The 22,488-nt window shown below is 35.1% G+C and overlaps 1 protein-coding gene across 1 annotated transcript in view; it reads left to right on the forward strand.

Moving 5' to 3' along the window:
• The window catches only part of SNTG2 (syntrophin gamma 2), a 211,279-nt gene extending 189,204 nt beyond the window's left edge, over nucleotides 1–22,075 (forward strand). Inside the window, exons 15-17 of the mRNA XM_039715645.1 lie at nucleotides 9,890–9,982; nucleotides 14,249–14,359; nucleotides 21,944–22,075. Of these exons, the coding sequence (XP_039571579.1) occupies nucleotides 9,890–9,982; nucleotides 14,249–14,359; nucleotides 21,944–22,075 (336 nt within the window). The remainder of the gene's footprint in view (nucleotides 1–9,889; nucleotides 9,983–14,248; nucleotides 14,360–21,943) is intronic.
• The last annotated feature ends 413 nt before the right edge of the window (nucleotides 22,076–22,488 follow it).

Below are 22,488 nucleotides of genomic sequence, written 5' to 3' on the forward strand. Positions count from 1 at the left end.
ATCTTCTTCAAGGGTTCACTACAATTAATTTAAAACATACAAAAGTGATTAAGTTCTTTCCAATTAACCTCAACAACCTTTCAAGGAAACCAGGCTTTTTTGTCATAATTTCTCTTTAAAAGCCTTCAGTTGACTATATTGTATAAAATAACAGTATAATAGTGACTGTATGCATACATACTACTTACTAACCAGTCACAAGCAATAATTGATTCATAACATGAAAAGCAGTATTTATATTTTAAATCACATACTTGCTTCTATGGTATGTAAAACCACATAATGATGACAGATCAAAAAGAACTGCACAAAATTGCACTGACATTTTAAGACTTCACATTTTCACAAAATTAGTGGATAAATAGCTCCCATATCTTGAGCAGCTCAAGAGCCAAAAATAATTTAGTTACGCATTTATTCTTTGTCCACTGGAGATAATGATAAATTCCTCATGATTTTAAAATTAGGATCCAGATGGAGAAAATCCCTTACATAGAAGCTCAAATGGCTTCTGAATTTTTTATTTTTTTTTTGTAAACTTAGCTTCAAGGCATATTTTAGCAACATGCCTTCATATTTGCTTAATGCTGAGTGTTCAACAAGTCACCAAGAATATAAATAGTGGTGTCTGCTGGTCAGGGTTATTGATTCCTTGAATTCCCAGTGTATGGGAGACAAGCTGCATGGAAGTGTGGAATTAGCCCCACCTGAAACTAATTTTTTTATCATGCAAGGTACAAGTTCAATTGAAGATTTTGGATTTAGAGAAAACAGAAGAGTTTGTGATATTCATATCAAGAGAGCCTACAAGAAGTTCAGTTCCTGTATCTCCTTCCTGCAACATAATGCAAAATGTGTTTTCTAGTCGTTCTCTAGCAGCATTTTGAATTGATTTTACTACAATTCAAGTTAGATGTAGTCAGAATAGATTTTAGAGAGTGTCCCCGCTAGAACTTGGTCAGAGATTAGTTGTTTTCACTTGTCTGTCACAGCTTACTTAAGTCTTCCAACTACCTGACTCCTGAGATACCCAGAACTTTGGCTTTCTCAGTAACTCTGACATCAAAACAAACACAACTCATTTTTTCTGAGCTTCTTTGGGAATTAAGTGGTGCTGCAGAAATAGTAGTTTAAACCACCCTTGGAGACTGAGCCAAAAGAAATCCACTTAAATAAACACAACCTAGCTGAAATTAGGTAATCTTGATAGGAATTAATTGTCATTTCTATGATCCATTATTGGACATTTATGATTTTATTAATTCATCATGGTGACCTGAGAGGTTGAATAAATCATGATTGGTTGATCACAGTATAAACGTTGTGAGCTGCATATGCTGTATTGAATTGCAAAAATATTAAATTAAGTTGGCCAAGTTTTTGGGGTTTTTTTTTTCTTTTTATTCTGTGATGATTGCAAAGCATATATGAAACAGAGTTATATGTAGGATTCCCTTTAAGAATGGAAATGCCACCATATGATAATTTCAGAACTCATTTCTGAGACAAACATTTAAGCAAAGGAAATATTCTCCTTATATTCAGGTGAGATATTAAATAGCATTTAGATTAGGTGAGATTTATAGTGTCATTAAAAGATACTCTCCAGTTTGTTACAAGAAGCACTCAGTTTAATTACACAATTAAGTTTTAGATTGTTTTCTTTATGCACAGAAAGCTAATTACAATTACAATTTAACTGGTCACCTTTAGAAAGAGTGTTAGATTCTAATTTGTTTCCACACTGATACAAAAAACTCACCATTTGCTAACACAAAGAAAGGTTCTGGGAACCATACAGATGAATAGGTAATACTTTTTCATTAATTATTACTAATTCATTAATTCACATAACAGATGAAAATCAAGCAATGTATTTATTAGAACTTTTAAAACAGTGAGAGAATGTACCAGTTTTCAAGGCTGTTGAACTCAAACTTGTTTCTATATTCTGTATTTTTAACATGATTAATATAAAATGTTGACCATTATCCTAAAAATATAAGATATTCTTAAAATTACATTTATTTCTATTAAAAGAATAAATCTAAATAATTTTATATTACATATATTTATTTCTAAATCCAAATATTTAGATAAAAATTATGTCATGGGAATCTAGTTTTGTTATTATTTTCCAGAGGATCTGGAATAATGGACTTGAATAAGGAAGAAACCACAAGAAAGCTGGAGAGGGACTTTTCCAAGAGCATCTAGTGAGAGAACAAGTGGGAATGGCTTTAAAATGAGAGTGCAGGTTTAGATTACTTGTTAGAAATAAATGCTGTATGGGAAGGTGGTGAGGCACTGAATGGGTTGCCCAGAGATGCTGTGGGTGCCCCATCCCTGAAGGAGTCCAAGGCAGGTTGGACGGGGCTCTGACAAGCATGATGTACTGCAAAGTGACTCTGACTATGGTGGGTGAGCCCATTCTGGACCCTTCCAACCCAAAACATTCTGAGATTCTTTTAAAGCTGTCAATAATTTGCTGTGAAGAATTTACTGTCATGGAACTCCAGATTTATAGAGTAATATTACCTTAGAATTTTGATGCTGGATTTTATGGTTTTAATTTTGGTGTTCCCTATCATTCTCCCCCCACAATTTATAAGAATCAGGCAGAAGAAGAAAATCCCAATGAAAGTGTCACTGATTCACAACTGAATTTTGCACTCAGGAATGTCTCTTGATGATATTTCTGATTAATTCCCTTCTCAACAGTGAAATTCCAGAATTTACAGATCACCAGAGAAGAAAAATGTTTATTAATGTTTAATAACAAACTGCATCAGAATAAAGTCATTGTCTTTGCTGAAAGAAGCCAGTAGTGGTCTACTGGTTGTACTAAAACAAGCAGTGTCAGCTTGATTACTGTGATTACCACTGAGAATCTGCCTCAGGTTTGTGAAAATATGCTTGCGACATGTAGGAAACACAGGAAATGTAGGAAACTCTTAACATTGAAGTCACGGTTGATTCTTGCCTTTCTTTATGGAAAAATGAGTTGCTGCAAAACAGTGAAGTTATTCCTCAGATACAGAGATATGGAAGCACAATCTCCTTCTGACATAAGCAAAGGCTAAAGAACACAATTTGAATTTTCCCTGCTAGGAGATAACAATTTCTAAGCAGTTGCCCTTAGATTTTGTCCTCCTGCATTCATTTTTCTCACTGCCTTTTCCTGCAACCAATTTAAGCCATTGTCTGCCTGTTCAGCAAAGAGGGCAGCAAGTCTTTCCTTTTGTCAGATTTGCTTTAGCCATAGGTTCATATCACAGAAAGAATGCCATGACCAAGAGTAGGCATCCACCACTGCATTATCTCTCTTGCCAAGGAGTAGTTGAACCTACAAGTTCACCTCAGTCTTCCTACAGGATCACAATTCCCTGTGGAGTAAAATTCACTTCATCCCACATGTACATGTAATGCTAATATCTGAATGGTGGTTTAATGCCTTATCTCAGTGGTGCTGAAAGTTTCTGAAAAGACAGTCTGTACAATGAGTGCTCTACTAAGCAAACCATTTTTGCAGTTAGCTGCTATAATGTCATGAGCATTAAAAATTAAGTATTACGAATAAATCAGATAGTTATTTCAATAGATGACCTAAAGGGAAAAGTTTCAAGTTGAGCAGTATCCTGAGAAAGCAAGCATTTAAAACATGGATGTATTAAACCTAGATATTATTTTCTAAAGTACTGAGCTAGTCCCATTTCTACTGAAATAAATAGAAACTTTCTTTGAAATTCAGTGAAAATATAATGAGCCATCATTTGAGTCCTTTGAAAAATCTTACTTTTACTGCCAGTGTCTCTTGTATACATATATGCTGAACCACAAATGTGCATAAATGTTTAAAAAAACAACAATAACATCTTGAAATCATCAGATTACAGTACTATCTTTTATAAGAGGATGCACTCTTTATACTAATACCAGCAAGGTATGCAAAAAAGAGTTATTTTAGGATATTATGATGTAATTCCTTTGGCAACAGGAACAGCAGATCATGAAGGAATATACAAGATTTTAAATCAGATCTGGTTTGTTTTGATGAAGTGGTTTTATTTGTATCTATTCATAATTATCAATGTTCTGTAACATTTTAATTGTGACATAATAAATTCCTTAAAGGTATGGGTAAATGAGTGGATCCACCACAGTTTTTAAGTGCAGATGATATTCATTTGATCACTCATACTGAAATTATTTCACTGATCCTTTTTTGCTGGTAGATGGAACAAGAATACACCTGAGCTTTGGGAGTCTGTTCTAGATGAAATTTCTGAAAACTCTCATGCTTTTGGTGAATGACGAATTTCATTATTGCTTCATTTTCTCATATATAATGTGAATTCAGAGTAACAATATTTTTGGTGTACTTTATAAATATGTTCTGCAAGTTTTGTTTTTTAAAAAAAGACTGTATAAAAATATTTTACACTAAAAACCCAATTTTTTTAAAATATGAGAAAGCCAAAGCATCTACATTTTTAATTCAGTGATTCTGCTATTTCAAAGGGTTTATAAAATATTTCTGCTTAGCATTAGTCATTATATGCAAAAAGACTCTTGGAGGTTTTACAGGCTGTGTTCAGAATTAAGGGGTTTAATTTTGCCTTCCAGTATCTCTCTCTGTGTGGGCTGATATATATTTCTCACTACAACCATAATAATTCTGGTTGCTCTTATCTTTATTTTCACATTCTGCTTGGATTTTTTTAATGCTAAAAGGAGAATTTTCAAAAGTAATTTTTTGACATATCTGGTCCCATATTAAGGCTTTTACCAAACTCTATATTTTTGTAAATACATTAGATACATTAAGACACCTTACTCCTGTCATTCCTGTATGATTTAGAAGCTTTTAAAAAGCTGCCATATAAAGTTTTAATGCAAGAATCTGTGTTCCAAACAATTTTTTCCCTCCCTGTCACTGTATCTTAAATGCTGATGTACATTATTTTTATTTCTAATGCAGAATAAAATAACACATCATTTAGGTCCTTCTCTCTTTCAGGCATTTACGTTCCTCTGACAGTCCTACAAAATTCCTTCCATTTTTTACTGACATTGACAGAAAAATGAAGAAAAATATTAAATGTAAGGTGGTGAGAGATTTGGTCTCAGAAGTAAAAAGAAATAAGTAGAAGTGATATTTGGAGGATGCTAAAATTTTATCAGTTCAAATTAGCAATGCTGAAGTCTTCTGCTCCAAAAATATATTCTTTGGCTTCATAGCATAATTCAATTTTAATGTAAATACTTTTCCTAAGAAAAGGCAAATTTTCAGGAAGATTTTAGCATTTTTTACATTGATGGCATATTATTTCTACACAGAGGCATAGCACACATTTTAACTTAAAGTGAGTAAGTGAATACAGTATGCAGTGTGTGCACTGCATGGATATGGCTATTGCCTAAATGCTGTCCTGTCTGGTTAAAATTTAGTTTTAGAAAATATGTGTTAAATTCTATATCATGAGTATAGTGAGAAATAATGTCTGTGATCCCATTTACCTGTAATAAACCTTTACAGCTCATCTTAGAACAAATGCATCTCTTTATCTATAAGGTAGTTAACAGCACAGCAGGAAAATATGTAGTTCAAGCAGGAAAGTGTAATGGTATTGCCAACTTTCCAATTGCTTTTTGGAAAATAAACAAGAAAAATCATGTGCATGCCCAATATGTATTAACTTAGACTAGAAGGTAGGTATTATTTCTGTATTTTGGCTGATTAAAAACACTAAAATTCTTGCTCAATAGAACATGGCTGAGTCTAAAATTAATGAATACATTGTGTATTGCTTCTGTAGTTAAAGCAAAATGAGGATTTCCTTCATGCAAGACAATAATTAACTGCAATGTAGCAAATCATCAGCTGAATTTTTGAAACTGTACATGTGATGAGACATTTGGACCAACAGTATTAGAATTGTAAAAGTAATATCTTTTAAAATGAATACACACTGTGTCATTTTTCTGTGTTACACTTAGATGAGCAACATCACTGGGTCTCACTTGATCCTTAGAAAACTTACTGCCATGAACTTAGGAAAAGGAGTACTGACTGAAAAGGTTGGTGCCCTGATTCTTAAAAAATTATGTTAAATGATAATTTTTACTAAGAATCTTTGTTGATGATCTCAGAATATGCTATCTCAACTGACAGTTATAGTTATTAATCTTGATTTTAAAGAATTTTACTGAAAAACAAAAGCAAGTTGAACCACTATTTCTCAGACAGAATACAATCCCACCTCAGAGTAACATTAAGGACTCTATGTCTTCAAAAAAGAATCCAGAGATACTACACTGGATGCCTGTGGCAGAACTTCGGCAAATTTAAGCTGTCCATCTAAAGCACTGCAATTAACTCATGTTCCAGCAATAACAAAAGTCTATTGCAAAAAATCTTTTGTATGCCATGATTTATTTAGAAGTATTTGGACTGCCCATCCCAGAAGAAACCAAATGTACTTATGGCTTTAGCCTACATGGTAGACCCATGTGTGTGGAGAAATGAAAAGGCTTCTCTGTGATCTGGGGAGCCTACATGCTTCCTTCTGCCATCGTACTTCAGCTTAATGGGGATGAGGACACCAACACAAAGAAGGAAACTGAAGAAGAGGAGGGTTCCTCTTTATTCTTGCCTTTCCTTCCCCAGACATCTCTGTCTGGGCTGCTACTCACCCAATCTTTGTGCTTCAGCCTCGTCACAGCCTGGTGACTCCCCATGAAGAGGTCTCTCTTTCTGTTTGTCCCTTGGGCTTTGTCTCTCACACATAATTGGTGCTCTCCTCTCTGAGTGGAAATAAATCCCTCTTTTTTTCTCTTCCCATGCATTCACTTTCCAGTTTGAGTGTTTACTCACTTCTGGTCTTAGGTCCCTAAAACCTATAAACTGAGTTCAAAACCCTTCTTTTTGCATTAGCTGATCTGTTTACAAACACATTCTCTCCTGTGAGGGAAAGAGTCATAGCAACTTATTAACATAAAAGCTGGTTTTGGAATTAATTTGCTCTTCATTGTTTATATTTGTAATGTCTTTTACTGTTAGACAGAACCCTACATCAGTCTTTCTTTTAGAGTACTGAAGCAAACTGTTCCATGTCCTTGCCCCTTTGTAAAAACTGGTGAAAAGGACCTGTACATCATCAAGTCCAACCAGATTGATCACCTCCTTCTTAACTAGACCATGGACCACGTAGACCACATAGACCAAGTGCTATGCCTGGTTGTTTCTTGACCACCAAACATAGTTCAAAGCTGAATTATTTCAAGGCAATCTCTGTTGCGAGAATGAGAATGAGTGTATATGTGCAGTCATTGTAACTATTAAGCCCTTTCAGGGTCTTGGATTATAGATGCACAAGCCAGAGATGGACAAGAGTCATGCTTCTGATCAGCAACAGGAGGTCTGTGTGAGGAATTCTGTCATAAATGAGTCAGATACAGTGTTCTTTTGGTATTCGAACAGTGTATTATCAACTTAATGATCTTTTCATGAGTTAATCTGCATTGAGATGCTTGTACCTGAACATTACACAGATAAGAGTTTTGTTATTATCTTTTATTACAAATATAATATTCTATGGATGTTTACATTGCTAAGAGAACATCAGATGATTGATCTAGGTCATATAGTACAGTTTTCTTTGCTATTGCACTATGAGGCCTGTTCTCTCTGTTGTTTAAACTGTGACTTAGACTTAGCAAGCTGCCTGATATGCAGTGCTTTTTTTTTTTTCTAAATACACTGAAAGACACCTGAACCCAGACCTCTGATGTTAAATTTCCACATAAACAATTGCTGTGGAGAACCAAGGGTGATCACAATTGCAAGTGTATGGGAAGCTTATTCCAAAGGCAAAAATGGAAAGGAATAAGGCACTGTCCTAGGGTCAATGAGTCAAGATGGGTCCTTACCATAGAGCTTTGTAAGAAACTGCTCAAAGTCACTGAGAAGATGCCAGGAGCAGGCTTTTAAATTTATATAGCAAAATACAAACTAATTCTGTTGTAAAGAAAACCCTGTGAGCCTGTTTTGTAAGTACAAAACACATATATATTTTTAATAACAGTGAAAATGAAGCGTGTTATGTCTCTGGTACTTGTGAAAAATTTCAAAACTGGTTCCATTATTTCCTAACACTGAATATTTTTTAAAGTACTCCAAGCTCATTATTTGTGCATAGTTCATTTTAGTATTCACCATTTGTGACTGAGCAATTTGATGCTTACCCGTTAGGGGAATCTAATTTTATTCATTTTAAAAATTGCTTTGCTCAGTCAGAGCTTAGCTAGTATGACCTTTTTAATTGGAGAATAATGGAGAATAAGTTATGGCTGGTGCTTAATGCCACCTTTTAATTACTGAATGAAATGTAAGGATATGTAAATGTCATTCTAATTGAAAATCAATCACTGAAATCTTTTTAAATGCCAAATAATATGATCTTTGAACACCAATGAGCAAATTAATTTATTCAGAAATATTATACATCTCCATTATTGTGGAGATGATTATAATACTAATCTGTACTTATAAACTGATATTACTCCTAACCCTTTCAAAATCCTTTTTAAAATGTCAAAACTGTAACTCAAAAATGCTTATTTTAGTATAACTAACTTTTTAAATTAATACTGGAGTGAGGAAACATTTACAATCATCCAGAAGTTTTAGATTACACAAGAAATGTTTTAAAAACCAATTCAAATGGTAGTTTGCATTTTAAGCAGGTTTTATTAATGTTTTCAGTATCCTCTAGGGAATTCTTGCATGTAAAAGGATTTTTTTTAATTAAAAGAAACTATCCAGATACAAAACTTTTGTGTAGACAAATATCTAAGCATGAGGCAACATTGATATTTATGATATATCAATCACAGTGAAGTAATACTTTCTTCGAAGAAACAAAAAAATATCCAAATTTCATAAGGCACAGGGGTATAATCTTAAAAATGTCTGCTAAGGTGTGGCAAGGAAAGCCTGGAGACAGGATCTGATCTCTACTTGTGCTGAAGGCAATGGGCTTTTTGCTATTATGGCTGTCAATGGTGAATATCATCAGGTTGCTCCATATTACAGCAAATCTCATTCATGTCTTTCCAGAATCTGTCATATACCTAAGTTAGTGAGCCTTAAAAATGCCTGGAAAGAGTTAACTGACTTTTTACTGTAAAGCTTATTCATAAGTTTAACCAGAACTTCTGAGTTTTGTCCAAAAAACAAACTTCTTTTCCTTTCTAATCTGAAAGCTTATCATGGAATTGGTGAATAGATAGCAGGGTCTGTCAGGTAGCAGTGCTAACCAAGACATGATAGCTATTAGGTCTTACTATGAAATTACATTAACTAACTTTAGCATAGGGCTGTGCCGGCATGTCACCAGACCCAAATTAAAAAGTGTTGTGAAATAGAAAGATTCTCTACAAAGTTTAAATCAGATGGAGAGGTCAAGCAGACTGAATGCTTTTCTATAACTAGATTGCAATGACTAAACATTTAGGCACTGTTCCCTGCACGTGGAAGCGATATTAGAAGTCATTAATAGTTCAGGTCTAAGCAGTTTAGAGTAGTCAGATTTGGTTTTGTTAGTTCTGTGTTGCATTTTTCAAGGGTTGCTTTTCAAGAATATATTAATTTTGTAGAAGAATGACTTGAATATAAAAAAACCCGCAGTTAATGTCTAGCTGACAGATGGGACACTGATTTACAGTTAGGAGTTTTTGACCAATTTTCAAGCATAGTAATATAAAGGAGTATCAGTGCTGTCAGCTGAGTGTTTTCCCAGCCAAAAATACCTGCATAAAATATTATTTTAATACAATAATTTTCAGTGATGGTTGTCTTCTCAAAGATCATGCCTTTTTTTTTCAGTCTAAAACATATATGTGCAGTTGGCAAGGGGATACCCTGTGTTTCACAGTCGACTTTGCTCTAGGATTTACCTGTTTTGACAGTAAAACAAAGGTAAGAGTAAAAGAAAAGGAAAACATAACTCTGTATTGTTTTATAGTTATTGAAGTTATCATCTATTGCATTTTCTATATGTTTGTGTCCAGTATTTATTCTTCCAATATACTGTACTATTTATTTATTTAGCCCTACTGAAATGTAGTCAGTTTGGGACTTCAAAGGGGCAATCATAGTTGTATAGCATGTAAAGATGCATTTTGAAGAAAGGTATAAAAAAGTAACTTCCTTTTCAAGTGATAAAAGCAAAAGAAGTTTATATTTAGCAGAAAACTTGGTTTATTATAACAAAGAAACATAAAGATTTATAAAATATTACAAGTCATAAAAAAATGAAATGTCACCTGATTCTATTTGTTTTGAAGCTGCAAAAGTAAAATAGGATTAATTATTCTTCCATCATAAGAAATTTAGGTCATGTCTAAAATAAAGGCAAATGCTTTTCAAAGTCAGAATCTAAATATTACTTTTCCAAAGATGCACTTATCTTGCAAAACAGTGGCTATATAGAAAGTTCCTGCAGAGAATGGTTAATGATAGATGCCAACTTCCAAGCCCTGTCTATAATGCTACTATTTTCTGTATCATTTAGTGGTACTTTAATGTATATTATTCTAAGTGGATTTTAACTTTTTTTCATAGTAGAAGAAAACATATATACAAAAATGGTTTTGCATTAATAGAACTGTTCAGTAGAAAATCAGTCTTATCAAATATTTTTTTAAAAATCAGTCAGTCATTCTGAGAAAAGAGGGAACACACCACATTTTGAAATACTGATGCAGGATCTAGTTTTTGCATGTTGGCATTCTGTGGGTTTGGGACCAAAATGCCCCCAAATTTCAAATCTATTGAAATCTTAGTGCAGAAAAATAATGACCAAAATTGCATGAAAATTTAGACTAATTAAGTGTGCATCCCATGCAGCAGGTTAAAATTTCAGAACATACTTTTGTATACACTTCTCTCCCTCAGGTGGTACTGCATTCTGGAATTCTGCTTCTTGCACAATTATACACATTTTGCGTGTAACCACAAATTAACTGTAAGAAGTAAGCTCCGTATGGAAAAGGTTTCTTTTTAATGTGAAGAATGATTGCATGTACTCTCACCTTTAAAATAATAGCCTTACTCTGTTAATAGAATTTTGTGTCACATTACCTAATTTCAGTGTTGATGATGAGGAGGATTTAGATGAATGATTGTTGCTTACCTAAGTATGTACTCTCCCCTTTAAAATAATAGCCTTACTCTGTTAATAGAATTTTGTGTCACAGTACCTACTTTCAGGGTTGATGATGAGGAGGATTTATGATGAGGATGAATGATTGTTCTTGCTTCAACAGAAACACAGAATACCAGCAGATAGACTGACTCCATTGCTAAACAGTAAAAACTCTGGAGATCTCAAGTACATTTATTCTTCATCTGTGTGAGATGGAGAGGTTCTCTACATCCTCAAGCCTGAGTAAGGCAGTAATGGGCGACTTCTACAGTTCATCATGCTTCCCATAATTATCAGCTGAAAATTACTGTGTTTTTCCTATATGCAGAGCTATTTTAGAATATTTCCTACCAATGGAAAAAATATTCTTAAAGTGGTCAAACAATTAACAGTTCATCAGGGACATAGGAATTTTACTGAATAATCTTTTTCTTGAAGTTAATGAAAAAAATAAGGTCTTCTATTGATGTAAAGAATGCTCTTACACCCCAGCAGGTGTTCAAAGAGGGTGATTAAAATAAAGGTCAGTCCCTTGTCTGCTCTATGACTCTAAATCTGGATCTCAAATTTTGGGCAACCAGCTCATGCAGTCATTGAAAAACATCCTTTATTATACTTTGAAAAGCAATTTTAAAAGATCCTTATTGTTACACATTCTGAAACAAAAAGCACAAAAGTTTCTGCTTTGGAGTGTGGGGGGTTGACCCTGTCTTCCTCATGAGTCAAGCAAATGAGAGGAAATACAACTAAAGACTTGTGGGTCCAGATAAAGGCAGGGAGAGGTCACTCAGCAGTGACTATCATGGGCAAAACAGACTCCACCTGGGCAAATCAGTTTAATTTATTGCAAATCAAATCAGAGTATGCTAATGAGAAATAAAACCCAGATCTTAAAACACCTTCCCCCCACACTTCTCTGCTTCCTAATTTTCTTTATCTCCTCCTCTCCAGCAGCAAAGGCATTTTAGAAATGGGGGCTGTAGTCAGTTCACCACATATTGTCTCTGTCCTTCCTTCCTCCTCAGGAGGAGAACTCCTCACACTCTCTCCTGCTCCAGCATGGAGTCCCTTCCACAGGAGACAGTCTTCCAGAATCCACCATGAGTCCTTCCCACAGGCTGCAGCTCTTCATGAACTGCTCCAGGATGAGTCCTCCCCAGCGGGTGTGGTCCTTCAGGAACAGCACCTCCTCCCCCTTCTTCACTGACCATGGTGTCTGCAAGGCTTTTTCTCTCCCATATTCTCATTCACCTCTCCAGCACAAGAAAAATATCTTTAAAAAACTTTCCTAGAGCAGTTTCTTTTCCTGCATATTCTATTCCAGGCTCTTGATGGGCAGAAGTTTAATTCATTCAGCTTTTATCTTTTTTGAACCCATCACTGAGCTACTTCTGTAGCCTCCATCTGCTTTATATCTCATTGTAGAGATTCTTTTTATCTTGTCAGCTTGGTTGGTTCATCTTCCCCATCCTGTGCCTCCAGCCACTCCTCCAATATAAAGGGATCCCAAAGTGTGCATTTTCTGCCCTCTTCCAGTGCTCTCTACTTCTCATCTTTCCCTCTTGGTGTCAATTGTTGAGAGAGATGATGACTCCAGCAATGCTCATTATTACTAAATTGTTCCTAAGTTCTTGATTCATCTCCACCTTAGCAGTTATTACATAGCAAACATTCATCTATCCTGTTTAGACCCAAACTCATTTAAGCTTTTAACACTTTTCAGGTGGTCTAATTAGGCCCTCTGGACCCAGTTAAAATCTGTTCATGAATGTAAAGTTTAAGCACTAACACAGTGCTGTGGAATACTTCAGTTTTTCTTCATATGTTATATCTCTCTAAGAACTCAGTGACATTTATGTCTGCGGGGAGCCAGGAGATAGTTTTTTTTTATAGGACATTCCATTTTAAACTATGAATAGGGTTCCAAAGCCCACTGGTAGCACTGGTCTACTTAAAAAAAATATTTTGAGAAGAGGCATGTTGGAAAATGGAACAGAGCAAACTTTTTTCCATGTGTGCTTTTGAAATAAGCTCCCAAGTATTTAAACTGTGTTTCTTCAGCAGTGTCCAGGAACTGAAGCACACTTCAACATGTGCAGAGAATTTTCATTAAGATTATAGGCATTAAAGGAAGCATCAACAGGAAGACCAGGTGCAAGCTGTTACCTTGTGTTCTTTTTTCTTAATTATGCATTTTCAGGTGATTAATAGAAAACATTCAGATAAATACAGAAAATAACCTTGATTTCAAGAATAATTTCCCAATTTTTGTTTTTAAAAAATATTTCCATAAATATTAAAGCATATCTGTCAATCTAGAGTTTGCCAACACTACTAAGATGCCATGGATAAACCTGTGGGAGACCAAGAAGTCATATATCCATATATTTTACAAACCATTATGTAATGTAGGACACATTTTTGTGGTTTCTGAGACTATGTTCAATAATAATATTTTTGCATTTCTATACCTTTTTTGAGAACTTCAAACTGCATTTCACACATCAGTAAGCTTTGCAATATCTGTGTAAGTCACAATTATCTACGTTATGCAAATGAGCCAACTGAAATACGAAAGACCAAGATATGGCATGGAATTGTGTTTATACTGAAACTGATACAAATATCCTCATGGATCTTTATGGAATTAAGCTTTTGCCATCTTTGTGCAATGTAGGCAATTGAAACATTTATATCTCAAAGAATTTCAAAATAGTTTAATTAATGAATTTTAATATTGCATCTTTTGCTTTCACAAAGGGTACAGAAATGTTAATTTTAATTGCTCTGCAAAGAGCCTGTTATCATGCACTGCATTACTGCTGTAGTGCTTTGTTTTAGTACACATATATTGATCATCATTCTATAGTTCACAAAGGGTACAGAAATGTTAATTTTAATTGCTCTGCAAAGAGCCTGTTATCATTCACTCATTACTGCTGTAGTGCTTTATTTTAGTACACGTATATTGATCATCATTCTATACTTCTAGGTAAAAACATGTAGCAGAGTCCTTAATCAAATTTATTTTTCTTTAGAATGTGCTATGGAGGTTTAAATTCTCTCAGCTCAAAGGCTCATCAGATGATGGGAAAACAAGAGTAAAGCTGCTTTTTCAAAATATAGACACCAAACAAATTGAGACAAAGGTAAGCAACATCCTCTTTTTCAATTTAGTTAAGCATGACATAAAATTACTGTCAAGGCATCAGAAATCCCCTTTACTGGGACATACATGTGGTGAACACATCACAGCTTATGTTTTTTTGCCAATTCTTTAGAAACTCCACAATAAATGGAAGCAATGTAATACCCACAGATTTATTGCACTATTTCTACAAGCCAGTTATTAAGGTGTGTTATGATAGCATTTTAGTTTTTTAGAAAGACAGTTTCTCTGAAGTTATTCTGTCAACCTATAGTAGATATAATGTCTAAAAATTGTGTTAAAAAAAAATAAAGTAAAATAAAAATTTATGCCAAGCTTGCTGTTGAATAAAAAAAAAAAAAAGGTTTTTCAGTTATGTAGTTTCAAAAAGAAGGATGTCTAAAAATTGTGTTTAAAAAAATAAAGTAAAATAAAAATTTATGCCAAGCTTGCTGTTGAATAAAAAAAAAAAGTTTTTCAGTTATATAGTTTTAAAAAGAAGAAGAGCATGGCATGATATGACATAGAAAAGGAAGATAAGACTGTGGTTCAACTGTGTTTTGGTTGACAAAATCCAGTGAAACCAGAGAAAAATATCTGAAGACCTATGAAAGTTCTTAAATACTCATAACTGGAATTGTAAAATTAAAGTCACTTATAAAGTAATATTTTTCTATACTGACCATACATAAAATATATATGTTACCTATCCTTCTAAAGTTTAAAATAAGTGTAAGGAAGAAGTCTATAATCTTCCTTGTTTTTCATAAAGTTTCAGTACATGCAATATATCTTCCTTTATATATCTGTATTTTTACAGATGTAAATTATTCACAATTTCATCAGCAAGCTTGACCTGAGTTGCCCCTTGGCTCTACTGTAAAAGATATTATAATATCTGTTGCAAAAAGTACTATGTATAATAATTTGTCTAGTAGCAGGCCATTTCCACACCATTTCTCACAGTAGACCTTGGAGACAGAAAAGGACTACTGACTTCATTTCATATGTGATCCTCTGCTGCAGTGAGCTTACATAACTTGTTTCAGGTCAGACAGGAAGATTGTACTCATGCATAAACTACTTTGTGTATCTTTGTGCATTAAATCATTAGATAGTCCCTGTGTGTGATTAGCCAATGGCTGCAATTCCATTGCTTGTAATGGAATTCTTTTACTTTAATACTGTATCATTCCTCTTTCTGTTGTGGTAAACAATCTGATTTTTAAAATTTTATTTTCTTTTTCTTTTTGTGCAAATTAGATTGTTTTTAATTTGTTTTACCCAATTTTACTCTTTGATAGAAAAATTTTAAATTTTAGTATTTTTATGAAAATTTGGTTATCTGTAAAATTAGTATAATGTTAATTTTGCAATAAATATAATATATGTTTTAATATAATGTTAACTTTGCAGTAAATTTTGTTCAGGAGACAGATTTGTTAAAACATTAAAAATTAGTCTTTTACATAGCTTTAATGAAAACACCTTGCAGTTGGCAAAATTCACCTTGAAAGTATCAGATGGAAGTTTATATGGGATTGGTTCATACAGAATTCTTAATATCTATGTATCTAAAAGTACGTATGTGTTCCAAATGTTGGAAGATCCCAGAAAAAGCTCATTAAAGGCCAGAGGAAAGGCTGATGTTAAGTAGCTGATGATTTATCAGAATTTCAGTGATTACACCTTTTACAACTGTGTCTGCGAAGTGCAATGTACCCACTAGGATTTCACATTTAATGGACTGGGACACAGCTGTGCAGCCTCTCCACTTCAGATAACTGGTATATACCATCAACTATGCCCACCACCTAAATGGTGTGATTTCTTAGACTTGAGAGTTACAGGCTGGCTGGAAAATGCCCAGCACTAATACCCATAGTACAATCCGGTATTTGTCTCTGCTTATGGCACTGAAAGAGATTTCATAGGACCAGATGGTGTTATATGATGAAATGCAGCCAATAACAAGAAATAAAAATGTTATCAAATAACAGAAGTTTCATTTTTCCTGGGTAAATGAGGCACTATGCACAAAAGAAGCTTGATGCAGATGACTTACATTCCCTTGGTGGAAAATAGAGAGTCAAGGTTGCAAAAGAATTTTCCAAACTATGTTTAATTCTATATTATTGTAAATTCTTGGGAGTAAAAAACCACACTTGGGAATTCTATTTTTGTGTCTTGTTTACTAGCTAGATGTGATGTTTCTTCTCCTATTTTGGCTTCCAAATTTTAAGCCAAGTATTTTTTCCTGTGCATTTTAGTTTTAGGAGAACAGTACATTTCTCCATTTAAAAAAGTTTTCTGTTGAAAGAAGATAATAAGGAAAATATTCCTGTCAGTTGTTTCTCCTTCAGGTTCTTCATATTCCCTACAACTTCTTATAGTTTCCCACTTCAGTACTTCCCTGAACTTACCCTGCCTTTAGTATTGAGAAATTACAAGTAACCTTAGTAATTGCAGATATTCTTTACCCAAATTTTCAAGGTTTCTCTAAAAAAGAAAAAAGTATTAATACTTTCAGGTTTGTATTGATGTTTTATTTCTCTTTGCTAAACTGTAGCTATATATCTGAAAAATAAGACTTTTTTACCAAGCCTATTTGAATTGAGCATTTCTGTTTTCTTTTCATCTTCTTAGACTTAAATATTTAGTGAAGAAAGATAAGAAACCATTGTGGTCAATAGAGTATTGTGAGCCATACTGAAGCCTCAACTAGATGTTGCTGTTCTCATAAATTTCATGTCTATTACAAGAAGACAACTTAAGAACCCTGCATATTCTTCTCATCCATGATAGGGCAACCAAGCCCTGCTATATTTGCTGAGATAAAATTTGAAATTTTGGTTTCCATTTTGAATTTCATTTTGTCTGGAGCTAAAACCTGGATATCTTTATTTGGGATTTTAACCTGAAAAAACCCAACCAAACATCACCAAACCAACCAACAAACAAACAATAACAACAAAACCCCACAACAACTGAAAAAATAAGTCTGATTGGAAAACATATCTTGAAAGATACAGTGGTAACAGTTCTGCTCTGGTCAACAAATAACCTACACAGGCTTACCAGTGTCTTTAAAGTCATGAAAAGCACAAGGCAAAATAACACTATCTGTCAGCATCTCCATTGTTTGTCTTTCACGTGACACAAGCTTATGTCTTGAAATAGTGATTCAACAGCTCTCAGAAGTTCTCAATAAAATTGCATGCATGGTAATAAGGCAATAGGCCTGTCAAGCTCTTTATGATATGTAATAAATCCAATTCTCCCAGTGGGTGGATGAAATAAGAACATATATTTTTCTTCTGTGGCTGTGCACATGCAGTGAAGGAGGTCAATGCAGTGCGCTCATTTTTTGTATTTTCAGTACCAGCAGGAAGTTTGTAGTCTTGTCCTCCCACTGCTTTAATCCAATCTTTTGTGTTCTTCTCTCAGTGTCTTCCTTACAGTGCCTTTGTTGTACATAATCTACTTATTACGGAACATACAGTAACTGAAAGAGCTTTGGTTGTTAAAATATTACACATGCACAGATTCTCCTTAAAAACTGACAATCTCAATTAAATAAAAAAGCAGCAAACTCAGATACGGAAAGCAAACATAAGGGTGCTGTTAGATGGTATATTGCAAACAAAATGATCATTTACTCATTTGCCTGACTGACTAGAGAGACAAATGTCACTTTAAAAAAAAAATAAACTATTACAGCAATGTATCTGTTTGAAAGAAATGTCATTGGTGTTATTCTAGGAAGAATTCATATTACATTCCAAAGCTAAAGAGGTTGCATTTCCATCTATAAAATTATATTCAAGATAGCAAAGAGACATATTGTGTCCCAGTCTTCAGACTGTGCAACAGGTACGTTTTCCCAAGTCAGAAAGGCATCCTTATTTTTTACTAAATCCATATTTTCAAATGAACCCCCAGTCCTCTTCCCCTTTCCCTGTTGTAATCGACATGTAAGCAAATCCTTACCCCAGCTTATCCTTAGGTATGTGTGACTATTCCTCATTACCTACACATGACTAGCTAGCTGCAGGATTGCAAGGGCAGCCAACATTCTTCAGACTCAAAGTCCACAGCCTTACCCCCTTAGTGGACTTCTTGATCAAATACTACTGTGATAAGCTGCATTTCTAGAAGCTTCTGGTGCATGAGGCCTCAGATGAGCCCCACATATCTGATGCCACCATGGGTGGCCATATCTAACTGGGGCCTGTAAAACAATCTCCAGAGCTCTGCTCCTGTTTTATGATCCCAGAGGATTGCTCATCCCTGCACAAACCTAACATCAAATAGTGAAGAGATAAGAGGAGTGGACCAGTTGGTAAACTGCATGAGGAGTGCTTATATGCCACACATTTTGCTTTTCAGCTCTGTAATAACTTTGAAAATTAGCACCAGTCTTGAAAGTAATCCAGAAACAGGGGACTTGCAGTGTTAACTGCGGAAAGTAGTGTTGTTGTCACATAAGACACAGGTTTAGTGTTACTGCTAGTCTTCCACCTCTATGCAGATTATATTTTACAGAAACAAGAGCATGTTAGTATTCAAAAGTTTATTCACAAGAGATTAGACAACTTCTCTCAGATACAGAGGAGGGGCACTGCAGTTTGATCCATGCTCTGAACTGTGATGGAAACAGAGAGGACTCTGCAGTTGGGACATTGGGAAAGACTGACTCACAGTGATGAGATGTTCCTGTCTTTGCTCTTTTGTAAACCCAAAGCTCTCCAAATAATGTTGTTAGAACAGTCTGAGATCCTGTCCACAGTCTGTGTTAGGTTCCCTCTGTTTGCTTATCCCCATAAACATGTACAGATTGGAAGTGCATAAAGCTGGAGTAGAGAAATGGGAACCCTGTGAAGGGCTCCCTTCTCTCAGTTTGTTTCGTTTGGCTCTGTTTGGTCGGGGTGTTGAATGTCAGAACCTAAGGTGAAATTGTTGGATGATTTCAGTTGATTTTAGAGTAAATCTAAGATTAATGGGAATGGTCATATTTTTTAATTCCTTGGTTTTGAAGATGTAAATTCAATAGATGTAAAACATTCGATTGAACCAAAACTTATGTATTGAAGCTGATATTTCATGTTTCATATTTCATATTTAATTAATAATCATGATTGTGTATATAATTTTCATTTTATTAAACTTAGATAAGGAGCTTTAAATAGTGGCATTGTAGGGTTTTTTCCTGAAAGTGTTTATATTAATTTATATTAATATTTAAAATCAACATCTACTGTCAATAAAATGTATTTTAAGAAACCTCCTCCCATATTTGCTCTTCAAATGTCAGTTAAATGTCAGTTAAAATGGAAGAAACAGGAGCTTTTTGCCCCCAAATTGTAGGACAGTGATGTCATGAGCTCGAATACACTCATGCTTTCCTCTGCTCCACTATGGCTTCTCCATCAGTTTCAGTCCCTTTAAGGGTGTTACCTGCTCTGCCATGGAGCACCCTCTACTTCACTGGCCTTGTTACTATTTTGGGGAATTTTCTGCCCTTTCTTACCTATGTTTACCCTGATGCACCCCTGTCTCACTGTCGGGCTCAGCCATGCCTGGAGGTGCATCAGCTGGACCTGTCAGAACCTGCTCTATCTGGCACAGGGCAGCCCTGGTCTCTCCTTGAAGAGGCTGTGCATGCAGGTCCCTCCACTCCCAAAAACTTCCCAGCTGTGCCCCAAACAGGGTCACAAAATCATGCCCCACAAACACTACTGAACCGTTCATTAGTAGTGGGACCACTTGTGCCTAGTAAATACCTGGCCTTGGATAGCAAAATGGTGTGATGGTGAGCTTTTCTGGGACAGTAAGTTTGAATTCCAAATATTCTGTTTGGGCCAATTTTGTTTAGAACATACTATAAAATTTTGTTACAGAAAAAGCAGAAACCCAGTGCTTTGCTTTTTGCTTAAAAACAAGTATACAAAATGTGCCTCAACAAACCAGTTAGCAAACAACTGTTGTGGAAAAAAGTCTTCTGCTCAAACTTTGTTACAGAAAAAGCAGAAACCCAGTGCTTTGCTTTTTGCTTAAAAACAAGTATACAAAATATGCCTCAACAAACCAGTTAGCAAACAGATTGTTGAAAATAGTCTTCTGCTCAAACCAAAAATTGTCTCAAGTATCCCCACAATATATTTACCAACTGACATCACACATAGTGGTATCACTTAAATTGAAGGTGTTTTTTACATTATATTTGGTTTTTCTGTTATATTTACATGTCATTCTGTCAGACTATCCTCTATTACTGTATGGGTTCATAGGGAAAAAGAGAGTTGACTTGTACACGGAAGATGAAATATGTTGTAAAAAGTCAAGCAAATCTGAGAACAGTTTAGGCATAATTCTGCCTTTCTTTGTGAATTAGGGCATTTGAATTTCATACCCAGCCATGTTTGTTTCTATCATCAGGCTGTGGTGTGACTTCACCCTTTCACCCTGCCTCTGGCTTCTCATCTCTCCTTCAGAAGCCGACAGAAGATGTGATCTCCTCACCCTACCCTTCTTGATACCTCATCATCCTCAAACAGCCTTAACTTGTCAAATACTTTAAAAATGTTCAACAGGGCCAAGTGCCGAGTACAGGCAGTGCTGCAGGCTGAGGGCAGAGTGGCTGGAAAGGTGCCTGGTGGGAAAGGACCAGGGGAAATGGTGTCTGGTGGGAAGAGAGGTGCTGGTTGACATCAGCTGCACATGAGCCAGAGTGTGCCCAGGTGGCCAAGAAGGCCAAGGGCATCCTGGCCTGGATCAGCAATAGTGTGGCCAGCAGGAGCAGGGCAGGGACTGTCCCCCTGTACTCAGCACTGGTGAGGTCACACCTGGAGTGCTGTGTCCAGTTCTGGGCCCTTCACTTAAGAAAGGCAATGGAGCTGGTAAAGGATTGGATGGGCATGACATTTGAGGAGCGGCTGAAGGAGCTGGGGATTTTAGCTTGGAGAAAAGGAGTCTCAGGAAAGGTCTTACCACTCTCTATGACTGCCTGAAACAAGTTACAAGGGTAGGATGAAAGGAAATCGTCTCAGCTTGTGCCAGGGGAAGTTTAGACTGGATATTAGGAAAAAATTTCTACACCAAAAAGGTTGTTAAACATTGGAACAGGCTATGTGGGGAAGTGGTTGAGTCACCATCCCAGGAGATGTGGCACTTAGTGTCAAGTGTAGATGTGGCACTTAGTGGCACGGTTTGCTGGTAGACTTGGCAGTGTTGGGTTAATAGTTGGACTCAGTGATCTTCAATATCTTTTCTAACCCGAATTATTCTATGTTGCAATATTTGAATGTTCTTTCAAGTTGACTGATTTCATTGTACAAGCTGAGTACAATGTACATTATAAAGTATCACAGAGTGAAAACTAAATTGACACACAGCACTGTCAGTGAACAAGGTATGGATATACAGATTTTATTCTTAACAGTTTTAATTTTAGTTTCCTATAAAAATTCAGTTTTCATAAGGCCATTATTGTTTTCTAACTAGTCTGCTCTTTATTTATGTAAAATGTTTATAAACCTGAATTGAATTCATTTTTTTTCTTTTTTTTTTCTCTTACTTCTTTCAGGAACTTGAATTTCAGGATCTGACGTCAGTTTTACACTGTATTCACTCCTTTATAGCAGCAAAAGTGGCATCTGTGGATCCAGTATTCATAGACAGTCAGAGTATTGCAAGAAAATATATGTACAGTAACTGATACTAGATTATATGTTGTGACTATGGAAAATAAATTATTTTCTTAACAAAAGTAGTTATTTCATTCACAATATTGCAGCTTGGTGATTTTATAAGAATCCTATAGTTGTGTTATCTGTAATGTTAAGAGTTTTCACAATCTGATAAATATTTTGAACCTATGAGTTAAAAAATACTAAGTCAAAGCTTATCTTCACCACTGATCTAAAATTCCAAGTGAATATTCATTCAGTAATACTTGTAGAGTCATTTTGATTTCTGCTCCCATGATGATATGTTTTACCCCTTATTACATAGTAATGTGGAGTAACATTTGAAAAGTGTATGTCCAAAATTTGGCCTCTAAGTCTGTTTTGAAAAGTGTTGGGCATACAAGCAATTACTACAGTCTTTACTGTAGAAAATAAGTAATTA

Source organism: Passer montanus, unplaced genomic scaffold, assembly GCF_014805655.1.
Source record: "Passer montanus isolate IOZ18808 unplaced genomic scaffold, ASM1480565v1 scaffold34, whole genome shotgun sequence".
Classification (NCBI taxonomy): domain Eukaryota; kingdom Metazoa; phylum Chordata; class Aves; order Passeriformes; family Passeridae; genus Passer; species Passer montanus.